The sequence below is a fragment of the Erpetoichthys calabaricus genome, chromosome 10, assembly GCF_900747795.2.
Source record: "Erpetoichthys calabaricus chromosome 10, fErpCal1.3, whole genome shotgun sequence".
NCBI lineage: Eukaryota > Metazoa > Chordata > Cladistia > Polypteriformes > Polypteridae > Erpetoichthys > Erpetoichthys calabaricus.
In genome coordinates, this window is record NC_041403.2 from 53317677 (window position 1) to 53337185 (window position 19509).

At 39.4% G+C, this 19509-nt stretch overlaps 2 protein-coding genes across 2 annotated transcripts in view; one reads left to right on the forward strand and one right to left on the reverse strand.

The window, feature by feature from the left end:
• The window catches only part of cdcp2 (CUB domain containing protein 2), a 30946-nt gene extending 24242 nt beyond the window's left edge, over nucleotides 1-6704 (forward strand). The window contains exons 4-6 of the mRNA XM_028810580.2: nucleotides 2393-2746; nucleotides 4260-4438; nucleotides 6343-6704. Of these exons, the coding sequence (XP_028666413.2) occupies nucleotides 2393-2746; nucleotides 4260-4438; nucleotides 6343-6660 (851 nt within the window). The 3' untranslated portion in view covers nucleotides 6661-6704. The remainder of the gene's footprint in view (nucleotides 1-2392; nucleotides 2747-4259; nucleotides 4439-6342) is intronic.
• Nucleotides 1-19509, reverse strand: part of lrrc42 (leucine rich repeat containing 42) — a 287985-nt gene that overhangs the window by 201076 nt on the left and 67400 nt on the right. The window lies entirely within an intron of this gene.

A 19509-nucleotide genomic window follows, 5' to 3' on the forward strand; every position in this document is an offset into this window, starting at 1 on the left:
AGACTATGGGTTTGTGTTTGAGTGTGCCCTGCAATTAATGGTCACCCTCTCCAGCCCAGGTTGCCACCTTGAGCTCAAGGCTGAAGAAACAGGTGCTGGCATTTCATGAACCACAACTGTTTAAATTGGGCTAGGAAAGGAAAGATGGATAAATGTATCGGCATTACATGTCACAGGCGAGAAATCATTCTAGCCCCCAACCCTCCTCATTTCACATTCTTATATGGAGGTGCTGGCCATGAACCCAGGACCCCTGAGTTAGTAGGCAACAGCTCTTATCCAGCTAACCCCACCCAGTGACTCACTGGGCTTCTGACTTCTACTGCAACTTTGTGGGTGTCATATTAAACAGCGGCAGGTGCTCTGTCTCACTGTCTCGTTGTCCCCCGTCATGGTTTGACCAGGATCTTGTCCCTGGCTTTAGTTTCCTTGTAATTTGTTTATTTTGTTGCTTTTTATTTTTGTGACTAAGTATGCTCATGATTTTTTTGTATTATATTGTATATTTATTAGTATGCTAATTCTGTTAATCATTGTCCTTCTTTTATTGTATGTCAAGGATAGCCTACAGTATATGTAGCCTAATGCATTAGCTCCAGCTTGGGTTTTTCGGTCCATTTTGAATACCTGTTGTGATGACCTTTCTAAGGCAAGGGAGGCAAGGTGCTTGTCCATAGATGCAGGATGTAGAGGCTTTAAAGGACAATCTCTTTGCAGGAAATATACTGTACTAGTTATGATAGGTGAGGGAAGGAGGGCTGTCTATAATAGCATTGAGGCAGCAGAGAAACCCTCAAGGTGTCTCTGGCTCAAGAGAGCAAATCCATGGGAGAAGGCTGCTAGGGTACAAGCTGAGGCTTGATCAACATCAGCTGGGTCACCTGAGTGAGGGTGTCTGATGTTTGAAGGACCTGAAACTCCCCATGATCTCACGTAACATCACTAATGAAGTGTTCTAGCTAGCATCAGAAGATGTATCATAGCAAAAAAATAATAATAATAAGTTTCTTGTGCATTGGTCGTCCGATGTTTAGATTTTTTACTTTCATTGAAGATTTTGTTCTTTTTAGTTTATCCCTTAGAAGCAAAATTTTGTGTTTTTTTTCATTTCCTCATTCTTTTGTTAATAAATTTTATTAAAAGATTGTTGTTTTTATTCTTTGGGCCAGGGATTTTGCAATTCCCTTCTTGAGATTTCTAGGCTTGTCCTTCTTTTGAGCTTGCAGGCTGTGAGCCTTCTTTTGTGTTTTAAGGCCGGCCTGCTTTATATTTTGAAGCCATCATGGAGATATTAGGCTAGTTTTGAATGTGAAGTGTTTTTTGAGTTCTGTGGTCCTGGATTTCATACCACTTCCTCTACACCCAACTGTCACAGTCAGGATTTTGTTTTTCCATCCATCCATCCATTTTCCAACCCGCTGAATCCGAACACAGGGTCACGGGGGTCTGCTGGAGCCAATCCCAGCCAACACAGGGCACAAGGCAGGAACCAATCCCAGGCAGGGTGCCAATGGATTTTGTTTTTGATATTTTATAATTTCTCTTTGTCCTCAAAAAAAATTTCGAGAATTTGTGTTACGGGGTTTTAGATTTCAAGGAATTTCGTAGTCACATTTGTTTTTGTGTTTAATATATTTTTAATGATATTGAAATTAAGAAATGATGTCCCGCAAAACACTGTTGTTTTTCTTATGGGCAATGCCATTTTGGGAGCTACTTGTTGATAGTTCCCATAGCTGTTGTTAGGTAGGGTCAACCAAAAGTGTGTGGTGCGTGACATCAACAGTTCAAAGGTATAAAGGATTTTCCCATATCAGATGACCTTTGCAATTGTCCTTTGTTGTTTTTGAACGTCTAGTTGCAAATATTTTTGATTTGCCACTGATGACCTGTTCCTTTTTATTTTTGGCTATCAAACTTTTCCTCACTATTTCCTGACTATGATTCCTGAAACAAATCCTGAGCAGTGTTTGCTTAGCAATTTGTCTTTTTTGTTCTGACACTTGATCTTGAAATTTATGTCTTAGCAACATCTCCTGATTCCAGTTCCACTCAAAGCTGCTGCCACCTCGTGCAGTCAGTACAATTCCAAGCCTGAACTACATTAAGACAGTTTGATGGTGAATGACTGGATGGATCACGATGTTGCTCACATCTCTTCATCTGTTGCCGAAAATCTACTGTACATCTCCTCCAGAATGCATCTGCTTAATTGGTGTTCTCTACTCCTCGTTTCACTCCCATTACCTCTCTGATTTGGTTCTTCCACTGGCTTCATGTTGCTACAATGATCTGGCTCAAAACTCTTGTCTTGACCTATGGACCCCTGAGATGTTCAGATGACGTTATATTACACAGAGATACATTTCTAATTCTATTCTTCCTCTCACAGGTGAATGCCAACAGGTCTTTACTTTCTTAAAAGGAAATTTTACAAGCCCTCAGTTCCCCAACGTCTACCCCAACAATATAAACTGCCGCTGGACTGTTAGCTTAGCGAATAGCTATCGGATCAAGCTCTTTTTTTTAAGCATGGACTTGGAGGACAGGAACAGCTTGACCTACACCTGTGAATATGATTCAGTGACTGTTTATGATGGGATCAGTGATTCAGATCCACTGCTAGGGAGATGGTGTGGGAGAGAGCTGCCGCCTCCTTTGCTCTCCAGATCAAACAAGCTTCTCATTGTCCTGAGCACCGACCGAAATTCAGCCAACAAGGGCTTCTTTGCCTTCTACAATGGAGGTAAGCAAAGCAGTAAAAGTACCAGTATGCCTGAACAGAAATATTTACAATAAGTCACAGACCTCAAATGAGTTGTGGGTTGTTATTGTCCAGGTACTTCTATGTACTGCAATATATGAATAAGCATGAGCTATAAAAACTTCGTCTCCTCATTTTTTGTGGTGCAGTGCAAAATTTATATTTGAGTGGGATTTTTCACTTCATGAGCAACAAAACATACTCTGTGATGTGAGTAATTAGACAGAGTGTATTGATTTTTTTAATGAATAAAATATGATAAAATACTTCAATGAGCATGTTAAGTTGATTAGCATCTGAAAATTGACCCCCTGTGGGCATGATTGTGCCCTGAAATGAACTAGTACCCCATCCAGACTTGCTCCCAGAAGCCCCAGCCCTTCATGATAGTGAAATTTGTTCAATTGTTTTGACAGCATATAACATTATTTTTTTTGTATTAGTCTTTACATATGTGAATATTGGAGTTATTTTTCACTTTTCTTTGCAAAATAAGAAAGAATGCTTTTTCATGTTTGATCAGGTCAATTGGTACCACATATTCTTGATTAGATTTAGGCCTGGGACTTCACTGGCCCGCTCCAGAACATTAGAGTAAGTAGAATTCCTTTGGCTGTGTATGTTTAAGGTTTCTACAGATATCATGTTTATACTACAAATTTTAATAGATTACATTTTTCTAGCAGCATTTGATTGGTATAGGAAAATAATCTAAACAGCCATGATTAAATATCTATTGTTAGAACTTGTGAGGAAATACAGATTGGGATCTACAGTATCTGATGGTGTAGCATTTAATGTAAGTAAATGTAAAAAATTACATGTAGGAAGTGAAAACGTGAGGTTTGAATACACAATGGGGGTCTGAAAATCGAAAGTATCTCTTATGAAAAAAATTTAGGAGTTGTAGTGGACTTGACACTATCAACTGCTAGACAGTGCTCAGAAGTCATTAAGAAGGCTAACAGAATGTTAGGTTATACAGCACAATGTGTGCCATACAAATCAAAGGAGGTTATCCTAAACTTTATAATGCACTGGTGAGGCCTCATCTGGAGGACTGTGTGCAGTTTTGGTCTCCAGGCTAGAAAAAAGACATAGCAGCACTAGAAAAGGTCCAAAGAAGAGTGACTGCTGGTGATGCAATCACTAATAGAATGAAACCATAAGGAAAAATGACATACAAATTACCAAAATGGATGGTACACCCTTATTAGTCCCCTTTTGTTTGAAGTATATTTAAAATGTACACTATATGTAAGTCACAGGCTTTCCAACTACATAGTCAGTGGTGAGTGTGCTAATGTGCCCTGATATAAGCCCACCATCAGATGTTCTTCACCCCTGCCAGATTTTAAAAGCTGGAACTTTGATTGGTAATCTTGTTTATTGTCGGAGCCATGGGGCTCTCACTGGATTTTGACACTTCCTTAACACTAAAGAAATGTCCAAGTATAAAATTTTAACTATTGATGGTTTATGTTCTGTGTTGAAGTTGTGCCGATGAATGTCAGCTGCTCCAGAACTGATTTCCAGATCCAGATATCACAACAGTCCCTACCCCAGCTGGACCGCTCCCGAGTCTACCTGGGAAACCCTAACTGTGCAGCTCAGATGACATCCTCTAATTACAAGATAACGGCAAGGTTTGATTCCTGTGGCACTGAATCTCAGGTAAATTAACATTTAAAAGGAAGGTCTTCTGTCAGTTATTATTAACTTGTGACATTTTCATTTACTAATTGTATCAGCACGTGTAAGCAAAGATGTAAATATATGCATTCTGATATTGACACATTAGGCTCTAAGTGGTATCTAAAACAAAGCTTGACATTTTTTGACAGATATTAAATAAGAATGAAGCCCATTCAATCCATTCAGGTTAATTTGATTAGCTAATAGCAGACTTCACCTAATATCTCATCTAAATGGCTTATAAAACCTTCAGGGTCAGTGGTTCAAGTATAGTTGTTTGTTTCAGATTCCCATGGCCCTTTGTGTGAAAAATTGCTTCTTTGTCTTAATTTCTAGCAATGGCCTTGTGTATTGGATTCAGTATTTGCCTGAATGAATTCTGTTGGGCATCTACTTTATTGGGGCCTTTTTATAGAACTCTGAAGCAGTGAATTTTGGGTGTGGCAGTGCAGTAATTAGGACAATAACTTCACAAATCCAGGGACTTGAGTTCGGGTCCTGTTTTAATTGCTTAACAGGTTTAACATGCGTGCATTTCTCATATATGTGCTGGTTTTATTGGTTAACAAGTTTGATTGACTGAATGGTCTTCTTTTGTTATGTTCTTATGAAAGTGGTGATCACATAAGATACTGAAGAACTGTCATATGACTTTTGTTAACATCCACAGTTGTTGCCATGTTTCTGTTTATCTTGGTGTTGGTTTTCCTATTCCTTTCTTTTGTTTTTGATTATTTTACCAATGAAGGCTAAATTTCAGTCCAACAAACAGCATTGTGTTTTTTTTTCCAGCAGTACTGTATATACTTTATCTAGCCAACATGAGCGACCCCCCCCCCCCCCCCCCCCACTTCCACTTCCACAAAGATTAGCTTCCATGTCCCAATAGTCAGTTTCCTTTGCTATCATCGTGGGTTGGCTGTGCAACCATCTCATCCCACAGTAGAAGCAAGCAACGCAGGACAGCTTCACTGTTCCCAGCTACAGATACCAATTCTTCCTGGGGCATTCCCAATCCAGCTGAAAGGTATAATTCCGCCAACATGTCCTGGGTCTGCAGTAGGACCTTCATCTTGTGGAACATGCTTGAAGCAGTTCTAGGGGGAGTTGTCTGGGTGGGTATCCTTACAACATGTCCATACCACCTCAAACGGCTCCTCTCAATCCTGAGGAGCAGCAGTTCTGCTTGGAGGCTCTCCCGAATTGCTTATGCAACCTGATTGTGTCAAATTGTGATCTTAGTTTAAAATTAGCCAAAATGCTATTCTTCAATAATTTAGGATAGTGAGTGTTTCCAAATGCAGTCTGGGTGTTCCTTTGTAGTACGATCTCTGAGAAGCTTTCCTATGGTAGCACACATTTCTCCTGGTACACTCAAAGGGGTCGATTGGTGTCTCTAAATTTTACACATGGCAGGGACCTATGGTGGACAGTTGTGCCACCCAGGCTTGGTTACTGTCTTGTAGTTGATGTTCATGGAAAAATATCCAGCTTTTCATGAAGTAATAAAAAGTGTGAATGATAATGATTGGATAACAGGATGGGTGGACTGAATTAATATGAAGTCTCCTCTGTTTAACATTCGAAGATTTCCTGGAGTGTATCATTCGTACTTTTATGGAATGCTATTATAGATTTTAAGAACTGCTTAGTTTGACTTGTGGACCCACTATAATTTTGCTCCATCACTTTTATTGGTTCACAAACAAATCCCACAGATGAACCCCATGTGAGTTTTGTTCTTCTAGTCAAAGTTGTTGTCATAAATACATGTTAAAAAACAGTATCTATGTAACAGTCAGTGACATTTGTTTTAAATTGCCTGTCATTCAGACTAGTCTTGTCACTAACACACTGTTCATATTTCATAATTTCCTTAATAGAAAAGAAGGAATGCTACAGTGATGGTAAACACTCTTTACATCGACTTTTCTGATGAAAAGCAGGAGAATGTTCAAGAATATGAAGTGCAATGTGATCCTAGGAAAAAGGAGGCTGCTGTAAATATCATAACAGGAATGGACCCTTACAATGTAGATCAGATGGTGGAGAACCATGCAGAGGGCAAGACTGCAGAGTCAGATCCTGCAGACACTGACAGCTCCAAACAACAAGACACCAGTGATGTTGTCTTTATCAGTATCTGTGTGCTGGCCGGCATCCTGATGCTAATTGCAATCATCGGTTTGGTATTGCTTTAAAGTTCTTTCAAACACGCAAAAAGGAGAAAAGCAAAATATACTCTAATGGGAAATCCTCTTAAAGATATCTCAAGATTCATTCACTACTACAGTTTGTTGACATGCAGTCCATATGCTATTGAAAAGCTGAACAAGATTAGGGTGATGAAATCCAGAGAGATTTTGCATTAAACGAAAATGCTTGAAATGCTGTCACAATGGTCATTTTTCTAGCGACATAAGGCTTTGAAAGGTTGACCAGAGAAGAGAAGACAGAGAAAATCATTGGTGTTGAACTATGTTTCTGAAGGACAGTATGGTGCACTTATCATGGAATGCGACATGGACAAATATGTCAGTTGTACATCAAATCAAACCACAGTAGTTGAGACGAAGCTAACATATTTTGGTGAAGTAGTGAAAAAAGCCTTGTCTGAAAAGATAACTGATATTGAAATGTAATTCCAGAAACCAATGGATCTTATCCTCACAATTGTTCATTAGTTGACCAAGCATTAAAAAACAAAATGAGTAATACAAATTATTAAGCATCCTATATGGAGATAGTAGAAAACAGGCCCAGCATACATCAAACAACAAGCTTAGAAACACTTTTAAGGAAAAGCAGAAGTCTGTATTTAATATAGATAAGAGGGATGACAAGAAAGACAGAACAGAAACAAGGTCAAGAATGTAAGGTTCAGTAAGGATCAGGTTGAAATTGACACACATCCAGCTAGAACTCAAGTTCAGATGCTTTGGATTTTAACAGAGGCAAAACATAGCCCTAACATATTTTGTCTTTTAGCTATCTTTATTTTTATAACTGACTATCTCCTCCTTTTCTCTACTGTTTTTCTTTTTGACTGGACATCATATCTCTTTAGTTTTGTAGAAACACACTTGACGGATGAATGCCTGCTGGATGCAGACCCAGTCGTTTAGCCATGCTAAGCCCAACCCCTAATAGCATGTCAAGGAGATACCAAATAGCATGGAGCAAAAGAGCCGTCTCCTGGTATCTTCTCCGTGCTCTTGAGAGTGTGCTGGGGGACACAGCAAACCTAATTGCTAGGCGTGTATGGATGTGCCATCCCAGACGAGCTGGACTACATGTGCAACCTGAATCAGCTTCAGGTAATGTCTCATGCTATGAGTAGTGACAAGGATACTAGCAAAACTAGAGAAGAATCAGTTAGGAAGGATAAGGAGAGAGCAAATGTCTGTGGCCGCCACCTGCAAAACTATTCCCTGTTTGAGGGGTTGTCTTGCTGTTGTCTCTCCAGTGCACCTGTTGTCACTTTCGTTTGTACCAGAGTACAACAACAACATTTATTTATGTAGCACATTTTCATACAAATGATGTAGCTCAAAGTGCTTTACAAGGTGAAGAAAGAAAAAAGAAAAATATAAAAATAAGATTAGACAATACTAAGTAACAAAGAATAAAGGTACAATGGCCAGGAGGACAGAAAAAACAACAACAAAAAAAAACTCCAGAGGGCTGGAGAAAAAAAATAAAATCTGCAGGGGTTCTGAGGCCACGAGACCACCCAGCCCCCTCTAGGCATTCTATCTAACATAAATGATCTAAATCAGTCCTCATGGTTTACAGGCTTTGCACGGAAGAATTAGGTGATGATGGTCATGTGGACCTCTGGCCTTCAATCCATCAATGTAAGAACTGCATGGTGCTTTGATTAGGTGGTGGTGGCGCAGATCGCAACCAAAGAAAAAATGGAAAAAGAACAGCAGATCTAACTATTGCTATATTTACATCAAGTTGATTCACATTGGCTTAAACTTCCTAACTGGACAGACTGATATCCCTAAAGCTCAACTGGCTTGGTGTTAGACTGTGATGATCAAGTGTTCCCATCATTTATTTTGAACAGCATATATCAGTGTTATGTAATTTGCATTGGTTTAGGTTGTATTACTTTCTCATTATTAGTCTTACCTAATTTTAATACATTTTTCTTCTCTTGTAACTGATTCTTTCACATCTGGTAAACATTCTGAGTGACATCCTGTGCATGAAAATGTGTAATAGAAATAAATGTTGTTGTTGCTTAGCCACTCTAACTAGACAAAGAGGTTCCCAAGCTTTCATATTTATAAAAGACAGCTAACAAGTAGTAAACCATCCTATAGACAGCGGAAGTTACTAGAAAAGTTAGAAACACAACTTATCACATGGTACAAGTACGCCAAGTTTTAGGAGAGGTAAAAGAAATCCTTTGTTCTACAATAGTGATATACATAATTATACATATGTATAAAACTGTTTATATACTAGGGGGCTTTTCTCCCTGCTCGCTTTGCTCGCCAACCCCCCGGCCTGCGTTACGTGTCAGCCACTTTACGTCTCTGTTGCTCACATATGTGGATTTCACTTTCACCAAGCCACAAATCTTTTAATTCTCCTGGATACGACTCTTCATTGGGAAGAATCACAACTTTTCCCTGATGGCAACACAAATTAGACGATCTACAAGTCTCCGGCTTAAAGTTTAAATCCGAACACTATCTACATACTTCTGTCATATCACCTATGCTCATATATTCAATCTCTTTTCGCTGTTATGTTATTTCACCGAGTAATAATTTCCATTTGTTTGCGCTAATGCAATCTTTACTCTCATTTTTTTGAGACTTTTGAATTTTAGTACTTTCATTATATCTAACCTGGTCTGCATGAGAATCGCGCCAACATTTTGGAACCTCTTTACGACATTCTACTTTGTCATCTACTCTTTGTCTTTTATTTCCGGCCCCGGGTGTGGTTAAATCTCTTGGCACAAAGTCTCATCTCGCCAGACTTGAAAGCATCTCTCTGAAAAAGTCACGTCTTGTCCCAGGAATTTTCAATATACTGTAATAGACAGATATATACGAGGGATGTTCAAAAGTTTCCGCACTTGTTTTAACTATTTTTATTAAGAATTTCAAAAACAAATGACATCACTTTTCTACATAGTCACCTTCCTTTGCGATGCAATTTTCCCAGTGTCATACCAACTTTTTAATGCCCAATTACTACTCCCCCTGCCTTCACCATTTCCAATTAAAATATAAAAGTGCGGAAACTTTTTCGAACGTCCCTCATATATATATATATATATATATATATATATATATATATATTATTTCCTATATAATATATATTTAGTTATTAAATGCCAGGCCCAAAATGGAAGGCAGATCCAAACTCCAAACTAAGAGTATATGATTTTGTTGTAGAAATTACCTTAGTTTTAAGGGATGTTTCCTTCTTGTTTTTCTCTTCGGCAAATGGCACAGACTCTGGGAGAGATTCTTATTTATGGTTTTATCTAATTTAACAATACTACAGCTTCTGTGTTATTGAGATCTGGGCTATAGGAGCTGTTTCTGTCCCAAATGTGTGTTTTGGATTATTTTGTTACTCCAAAGGGAATCACAGACATGCAAACTTTGTCCTGCTGTTAACAGCAGGGAGGAATAAAATGTGTTTGTCCCTTGCTGCTATGAGTGTGCTGTGCCTTTTGAACACTTTTCCTGGCCCATTTGAAAATACACAGTACATTAGTTAAGGACATTTTTTACATTTTAGTTGTTTGCTGCCACTAAATTAATCTTTCCACTGGCAGCTTAAAATGCACATTTCTTACTTCAGCTCTAGTCTTTTTATGTTAGATGTCCGCTCATTGCAACGCATTCCATGAGCCCTGATTTGAAGAGTGACATTTTAACAGTTGGAAAATGGACTGTTAGTTTTTGAATGATTCTGAATTGGCCCCTGCTGAGTGTGGCTGGATGTAAGTGAATGGCTCCTGCAGTGGGCTAGCATGCCATCCTTGCTTCATTGCCAATTCTGCTTGCAGAGACTCTGGCTCTTTGTGTCCAAGAGTGGGATTAAACAGGACTGTGAATGCAATGTTATTTAGAAAGGACGGTGACACTTAAGACCTTTGCATGGTCGCCTCAATTCTTTGTTGTGTTCTTCTATTTACCTTTATGTGACTGTTGTTTTTGAGTCTTCCAGTCCAGATTGTTGCTTCTCTTTTTACGAGAAAGACGCAAGTCATCTTTCAACATTGTGGTTTTCCTTCTTAACAGCATCTGAGCAGGCTGTGATGGTTAACATGCTGTATTTGTGAAGGCGTTAAGTTCCTGATGATGCTCACCATATAAAACTTTTCAGGAACATATGCTGTGATAGCATACTAACTGGAAATGGACCTGTTCTTCACATCTTGAAGCAAGTAGTTTTAATCCATGAGATCAAAAGCTTACCATCTGAACAGAAATGAATAAAACTATTGAAAGAAAGTGTAGAATGCCATGAAACGGAGTACAGCGGGTCTAATTGTTGTCAATGAAAAGTATATTATAAATATGACTTTGTAAGGTGTAGTCAATCCTTTTGTGCCAATTAGTGTCACTCACCCCACTGACGAAGAACATAAATAAAGTTCAGCAGTATCTGTGCATAAAACATTTCCAAATGGAAGGAGTGAATTGAATAGGAATGTCAGTTATAGGTACAGGTTATGTCAGGCCCTGTCAGAGTTCTGCTGTATACATTTCTTGTAGTCACGTCCACGTTATGTGCCAGTACAAAGCTTGCTTTAGACCCTGTGCATATTTTAATGTACTTTAGTTAAACAATCCTGCAGTAAATTTCCCTCCCTTATTGTCAGGTCAGATTTCACATGTAATAGAAGGCTTTGTGTAATTTGATGGCAAACTTGTAAAATGGATGATTATTTTTTTGTCATGAATAAATAGCACAAAGTATGGACATGTTTCTTGTTTTGGCACAAATTTTAAAGCCTTTGAAATATCATGAAATTAATTTTGGATAGCAAAGTGGGGGATTGATTGGCATGGGTGGCCTCCCGTGATTCAAATCCTGGCCTGTTCTTTACCTGTGTGTTCTCTGTGATACTACACTGGCACCATGTCCAGGGTGGCGCTTGCCTTTTTCTTGATACGACTTGGATGAGCACTGACTGCTCACAGTCCTACAGGCATAACTGAGTCTGAAAACAGATGGATGAAGAGTGGCTTGAAGTTGGTCCTGCACGGCTATAGGTTTGCATTCACAGTTGGTTCCTGGTTTCCCACACTGAGATCAAAACGCTGTTCAATAGAATGATGTTACTACTGCGCAACCACATTTTGCCGAAAGCATTCCAAGGTATTTTAAAAAGAGCTTTGGAAAGGAAAGGGAATTCTCACAGGAAATGTTTCTGAGGTGTATAAAAAGGCAGTCCGAGATCTTCTGAAATGCATTACAAAGCCTACAATACACAGGAGGGTATTTCAAGATATCTTACACTTAATTTCAGACACTTAAAATTCTGTGTCAGGTGGCACAGGTTCAATATGTTTTAGCCAGCAGACGTGGATCAAACTCAACCCCTGTCACTTTCTGTGTGTCCTCCTCCCACATCCCAAAGATACGAATCTTGGGTTAACCAGCAGCTTTTAAACGGCCCAGGTAACTGTGCCCCATGTTGGACGTGTTCTTCTATGTGCCCACTGCTGCCAGGACTACTCGGATTCCCTCTCGTCCTTAGAGTTTAATTAAGTTGGTTAAGAGAATAAATGAATGAATACTGTTTGATTTCCTCCTGAAAAAATGGTACCCCACTAAGTTGGTGAAACTGCATTTCCTTTTTTTAATTTTCCAAGTAAACTATCAACAATTAAAAGCGCAGGATGATCATTTTTATGTAATGAAAAAAAAACCTGTCCTATCAACAAGGCCACTCCAAGTTCTCTATAAGCGTACCATGTCCTGGAAGACTGAGGGAAGACCACTAAAGGTGGATTAACAAGGTACCAATGCTGTAAAGGCATAGTAGAAGAAGAAGAAGAAGTCTTTGTTGGACCTAATAACCGGCAAACCACTCTATCATAGGGTCGGCTCGTAAAACTGTATTCGTTTCACATTCACTTACCATAGGAAAGTGTGCCATCTAGTGGTCTTACACAGGATCGCTGCAGTGGTAATCCGCTATTAGCCTAAAGACTTTTTTTTTTTTGGCTTGACAAAGTTTGCAAAAGGCTGGGTGTCCGCAAAAAGGAAAAAATGAGTAAATGTAATTTTCATGCTGCCAAAAATAATTTTAAAAAAGTTAGAGCTACACCTGAAGAAGTGCATATAGCTAAAACATTTCCTCTAAGCTTTTTTTTTTCTTTCGGCATGGGACCGACCTTTATGAATTTTATTTTTGTATGAAAGTAATAAGTAAATATAGCAAGCACGGCTCCTTTTAAATTTAGCCTTATATAGCTCTGCTGCACAGACAGTTTACGGTCCCCAGTAGCCCAGCCCTCAATTAAAATGTCACATTAAGTGACATGACTACAGTCTGGTGAATTTCTTATTGGGCTCCATGGTTCATATCTGATCAGGAGTGCTGCCTGTGTGCAGTAAAGGTAAAGCTATAATGTGTCTCTGAATGCCTTCACTTCTGGGGCAACAGAAAACAACTCAACAAATATGGCAGCTGTAATGAAATACAACTTCCAGCCCACTAAATATGTGTTAATTTACATACAGTGCATCCAAAAAGTATTCACAGCACATCACTTTTTCCACATTTTGTTATGTTATAGCCTTATTCCAAAATGGATTAAATTCATTTTTTTCCTCAGAATTCTGCACACAACACCCCATAATGACAACGTGAAAAAAATTTACTTGAGATTTTAGCAAATTTATTAAAAATAAAAAAACTGAGAAATCCCATGTACATAAGTATTCACAGCCTTTGCTCAATACTTTTGTCGATGCACCTTTGGCAGCAATTACAGCCTCAAGTCTTTTTGAATATGATGCCACAAGCTTGGCACACCTATCCTTGGCCAGTTTCGCCCATTCCTCTTTGCAGCACCTCTCAAGCTCCATCAGGTTGGATGGGAAGCGTCGGTGCACAGTCATTTTAAGATCTCTCCAGAGATGTTCAATTAGATTCAAGTCCGGGCTCTGGCTGGGCCACTCAAGGACATTCACAGAGTTGTCCTGAAGCCACTCCTTTGATATCTTGGCTGTGTGCTTAGGGTCGCTGTCCTGCTGAAAGATGAACCGTCGCCCCAGTCTGAGGTCAAGAGCACTCTGGAGCAGGTTTTCATCCAAGATGTCTCTGTACATTGCTGCAGTCATCTTTCCTTTTATCCTGACTAGTCTCCCAGTTCCTGCTGCTGAAAAACATCCCCACAGCATGATGCTGCCACCACCATGCTTCACTGTAGGGATGGTGCCAGGTTTCCTCCAAACGTGACATCTGGCATTCACACCAGAGTTCAATCTTTGTCTCATCAGACCAGAGAATTTTCTTTCTCATGGTCTGAGAGTCCTTCAGGTGCCTTTTGGCAAACTCCAGGTGGGCTGCCATGTGCCTTTTACTAAGGAGTGGCTTCCATCTGGCCACTCTACCATACAGGCCTGATTGGTGGATTGCTGCAGAGATGGTTATCCTTCTGGAAGGGTCTCCTCTCTCCACAGAGGACATCTGGAGCTCTGACAGAGTGACCATCAGGTTCTTGGTCACCTACCTGACTAAGGCCCTTCTCCCCTGATCGCTCAGTTTAGATGGCCGGCCAGCTCTAGGAAGAGTCCTGGTGGTTTTGAACTTCTTCCACTTACGGATGATGGAGGCCACTGTGCTCATTTGGACCTTCAAAGCAGCAGAAATTTTTCTGTAACCTTCCCCAGATATGTGCCTTGAGACAATCCTGTCTCGGAGGTCTACAGACAATTCCTTTGACTTCATGCTTGGTTTGTGCTCTGACATGAACTGTCAACTGTGGGACCTTATAAAGACAGGTGTGTACCTTTCTAAATCATGTCCAGTCAACTGAATTTACCACAGGTGGACTCCAATTAAGCTGCAGAAACATCTCAAGGATGATCAGGGGAAACAGGATGCACCTGAGTTCAATTTCGAACTTCACGGCAAAGGCTGTGAATACTTATGTACATGTGCTTTCTCAATTTTTTTATTTTTAATAAATTTGCAAAAACCTCAAGTAAACTTTTTTCACGTTGTCATTATGGGGTGTTGTGTGTAGAATTCTGAGGAAAAAAATGAATTTAATCCATTTTGGAATAAGGCTGTAACATAACAAAATGTGGCAAAAGTGATGTGCTGTGAATACTTTCCGGATGCACTGTATATGGTAGTATAGTATAGTACATATAGATATGCAGTAGAAGTATACATATACGTGTAAATGTAGTAGTAGTATACTACTGTATATCTATCTCTATATACTAGTAGTATATGTTAGTATAGTATACTTAGTGTACATATATATTGTCACACATGTCAATGGGCTTTACTAGGGATGGAAAGCCGGGTCAGGGGTTGGCAAAGTGCGCTAACATCTTTTCTTCCCCCCCGTCTGCAGATCATCTGAAGGGAAAAACACCTGAAGGCTACCAGGTTCCACTTCCGCCTCCAGGCCACGCCCTCTTACTGACCTTGTTTCCACCTGTTTCTTGAACCCGCCTCTTCCTTCCCACTACATGTAAAAGCCAAACCGTTCCCTCTCCAGTTTCGTCCCGTTCTGGGCTCGGTCTTCAAAGACTACTCAGTGGCAAGTCTACGACTTTACAGCAGAGAATTTCCAATATATGGGGTGGAACCCCAGACCTTTTTCTGTGTGTCTTGTGCTTCTTTTACTATATATATAAAACTGTATGCCATTTAGGACAGTTTGTAAATATTTTTAGTGATGTGATGTTAAAAGTGGTGTCTCTCAGGGATCAGCATGCTGGCTTGGGTAGGTTTGTGGAAGATTAAGTAAATGTAAAGTACTGTATTACATGTAAGAGTTCAACGTTTTATTTGAATACACGGTGGGGGGTCTGAAACTTGGAAGAACACATTAAGAGAAGGACCTAGGAGTCACAGTGGACTCATTGCTATCCACATCCAGAACAGTGTACAGATACAATCATGAAAGCTAACAGGATGTTAAGCTAAAAGGACATACTTAACACACGAGTGTGGTCTCACCCGGAGTACGGGGTTCAGTTCTGGTCTTCATATTACAAAAAAAAGACATAGCAGCACTCAAAATCAGAAGAGAACAACTAGGCTGATTTGAGGACTATAAGGTGGGAGCTATGAGGAAAGACTGAAGGAGCTGAACCTCTTCATTTTAAGCAAACTGAGATTAAGAGGTGACATGACTGAAGTGTTTAAAATGATGACAGGAATTAATACAGCTGATTACAGATGTTATTTTAAATTCTGCAACAGGAACATGTGAACACAGTTACAAACTTGCTATGGGCAGATTTTCAAACAAATGTTACAAAAGTTTTTCTTCATGGTAAGAACGAGAAACACGTGGAATAAATTGCCAGGCAGTATGGTGGAGATTAAGGCTATTAAATTAGCCCAAAGTTAAGGTTTGACAATTCAAATCCAAAATAAGTAAATATTCTAATATATTCAAACTTAGGTTAACAATTCTGGATGTTACACATACATTTGTATATGCTTTTATTTATATTTTATTATCATTATAGTAAGAAACCCACTGGCGGCCACAGCAAGGACAAACACAAACAGCATAAAAAAGAAGAATCCTATTAGTACTCGGGCGACTGTCACTTAATTATAAAGCCATCAAAATCCTGTGCATCTAAACTGCTGTCGGTTTTTCAGTCTAGTACTGGTGGCTGGGTTTAAAAGTCATTTTCAGGACAGTAAGCCATAAAAGGGAAATCCATAGGAGCCACACACACTTCTCTACAGTATTCATAAAATATTTACTCGTCTGCAAACCAAAAAGCGATTATGACACCGTTACACGAGTCCTGGACACCACACCCGGCTGGAGCCCAGCGGTGCACAAGTACGGTGTGGCGTTTGGCTGCCAAACAGGCACAGACAGAGCAGGGTTAGATCAGGAGGAATACCGGTTAGTCCCTAAGACAGCAACAGGCTCAGAGCAGCAAGCGAAGGCCGAAGGCGGACTTGTTTTCTTATTTTGGAAGTGACCAGTGGGAAGCCGCAGGGTACAGTCATATCACGATATTCAGAGTATAAAGCCAGCCGGCAACTGTGGGCTCACCCAGACAAACACGATTGCCACCGTATGAGGGCAGGGGCCGCACAGTCTGGCCACGTTTTTCTCCTTTGTAGATTCAGTGACAGTTTAGTAAAGGTGGCCTGAATATTTTAATTACACCTCATTGCTTTAGGCATTATGTTTCAAACCAGCAGCCATGTAAGATGGAGACTAATTGTAGCACACGCCTTGTAGGCTCTGGGGATTTTTAAGGGCTGTAATAAGAGGTAAATCAGAGTTATGACAGCTATTTTCCATTTGTTTTAATGAGGTCTTAGCATTAAACAGCAGACCGACATCTCAGGTTTACAAGTGAATGGGACAGAATGAGATGCAAAACAATACTTTTAGAGCACGGGAGAAGTGTTTAGAAAAATGCTCAGAGTATACAGCACTGATACAGCGCATTGCCGCACCCAGCATACGACAAACCAACTGAAGATCTCAGATTAGGACCTGAGTGCAGCCATGCAACAGGTGACACCACACTAGTTGGGAGTGGAAAAAAACACGACCACGTGAAAAGGTCCTGGCTGTAAGTTTTACTAATGAAGATAACAAGCTGCCCATTAACAATTACAAAAAGGCTGATCATAGAAGTGAAGCGTAAAAACAGATCAGTAAAATACTGCAGCTTTGTATAGCTCGTCTGGAGCGACCACGATGCCAAAATTTGTGCGAGTAAAACACAAAAAAAAATCTTTGATAATCAAATATCAGCTTTAGCTTTCGAACAAGACCTCATTCTTTTAATAAATTCAACTTATATTCGAATAGCAATGTTCAATCTGACAGCCCAAGTAAAGAGTAGCACTTTGGGGCTCCTCAAATCTCATTATTTTGAACCATCTTGGTGAACAGAATGGACGAGCTGGATGGGCTAAATGGTTTGTTCTCATCACAATATTTCATAATGTTTTTAATATGCTGATCATTTTCTCCCATAGACAAAAAGATTACTAGTGTAATTCCAGTGAGTGAGTCAATAAATGTGACAGATTTGCCATTGTAGAAATCTAACAATTGTTCCACGATTTATAATTCATTTTGAGGAAAAAAAAAAATCAGGAACTTCATGAACGAATGCAGTAAATAAAAAGGATGGATTAGAACAGGGGCTTTGAAACTCGGCCCTGGAGAGCCCCTGTGGGGGCAGGTTTTTGGTCCAACCAGCTTCCATTTTTAATCGGACTCCTGGGCTAATTAAGTGGACTGTTAGTTCACAGATTCTGTGTTTTGGGAACCATATAGAAATTAGAAAGCTAAGTTTGGTAAAAAAAATTAAATAAAAAAAAATGTACTAAGCATTTATATGGGAATATTTTTTTTTCTTTTTAACAATGTTTTCATCTTGATTTTCATTCTACTTTTCCAGGTGTTCTAATTGTTTAATTAATCCATTACTTACTAATTAGAGAGTCTGATGCTAAAGTAGTTGCAGCCTTTCATGATTCAGTGTTGTTTGCCTGGGTGTCTGCTCTGCTCGTTTTAATTGTCATTAAGATACAATGAAGTGAGCAAACTGCACAGAGAAAGGGCGAAATATAATGAAATCAACATAAGACAGTTAAGCATTTCAATTTATAGCAAAAATAGAAATCTCTCTATTATAATAAAAAAAATCCTGGGACGAGATGAGTCTTTTTCAGAGAGATATTTTCATGTCCCGCAAGACGAGACTTTGTGCCAAGAGATTTAACCACACCCGGGGCCAGAAATAAAAGACAAAGAGTAGATGACACAGTAGAACGTCGTAAAGAATTCAAAACATTGGCGCGATACACATGTAGAGCAGGTTAGAAATAATGAAAGTACTAAAATTTAAAAGTCTCAAAAAATGATAGTAAAGATCGCATTACCGCAAACAAATGGAAATTATTACTCTGTGAAATAATAGAACAGTAAAAAGAGATTGAATATATTGTTCGGATTTAAACTTTAAGTCCGAGACTTGTAGATTGTATAATTTGTGTTGCCATCAGGGAAAAGTAGTGTTTCTTCCCAATGAAGAGGCGTATCCACGAGAATGAAAAGATTTGTTGTTTGGTGAAAGTGAAATCCACATACGCGAGCGGCAGAGATGCGAAGTAAAAATCAGGCTGCTGTGCTTTACTGAATGTAGAATAAGAGGAGAAAAAACAGCTAGTAAACGAGCTCAGTGTTATCAGGTGTTGTCCCTGATTATGACTCTGGTTGAACCAAAAACCTGCAGCCACAGTGGATCCCCAGGACAGAGTTTGAGAACCCCTGGATTAGAATATGTCTCATTATCATGTCTGTAATGGAATTCTCCCCTCAAAGATGTCCTTTTCTTTGGCTGCAGTAGCATTTAGTGAGTCGACAGAGACCAGCTGTCAAATGTCTGACGCACTGGCTGTTTAGTAAAACAATACAGCACACTACCACCATGTAAACAACAGGAAATGGCTTCACTTTGCAATACTAAAATAAAAAATTCTTTCTGCAGTTAATTTACATGTACTGCTGCAGCCACACAAAAAGAGTGAAGAGCGTCTATAAGGTGTGCAAGACGGGATTTGACAATAACAGACTTCTGTGAGGAGCACTTGAGTGAGGAAGCTTAATCTCATTAAACTCTGCGTTTCTGTATGTGAAACATCTTAAAATCACTTGGGGGGACATGCGCTGGTATCTGGTAATGCTTATAATTAGCCTACATTTCAAAAAGAATATGCACACTTCACATTAGCAAACAGGGACTTGATTTTGGGCTTGGGTTCACTTAGCACTACAATGAATGGTTAATAAAAAAATTCTAATTCAAAAGTA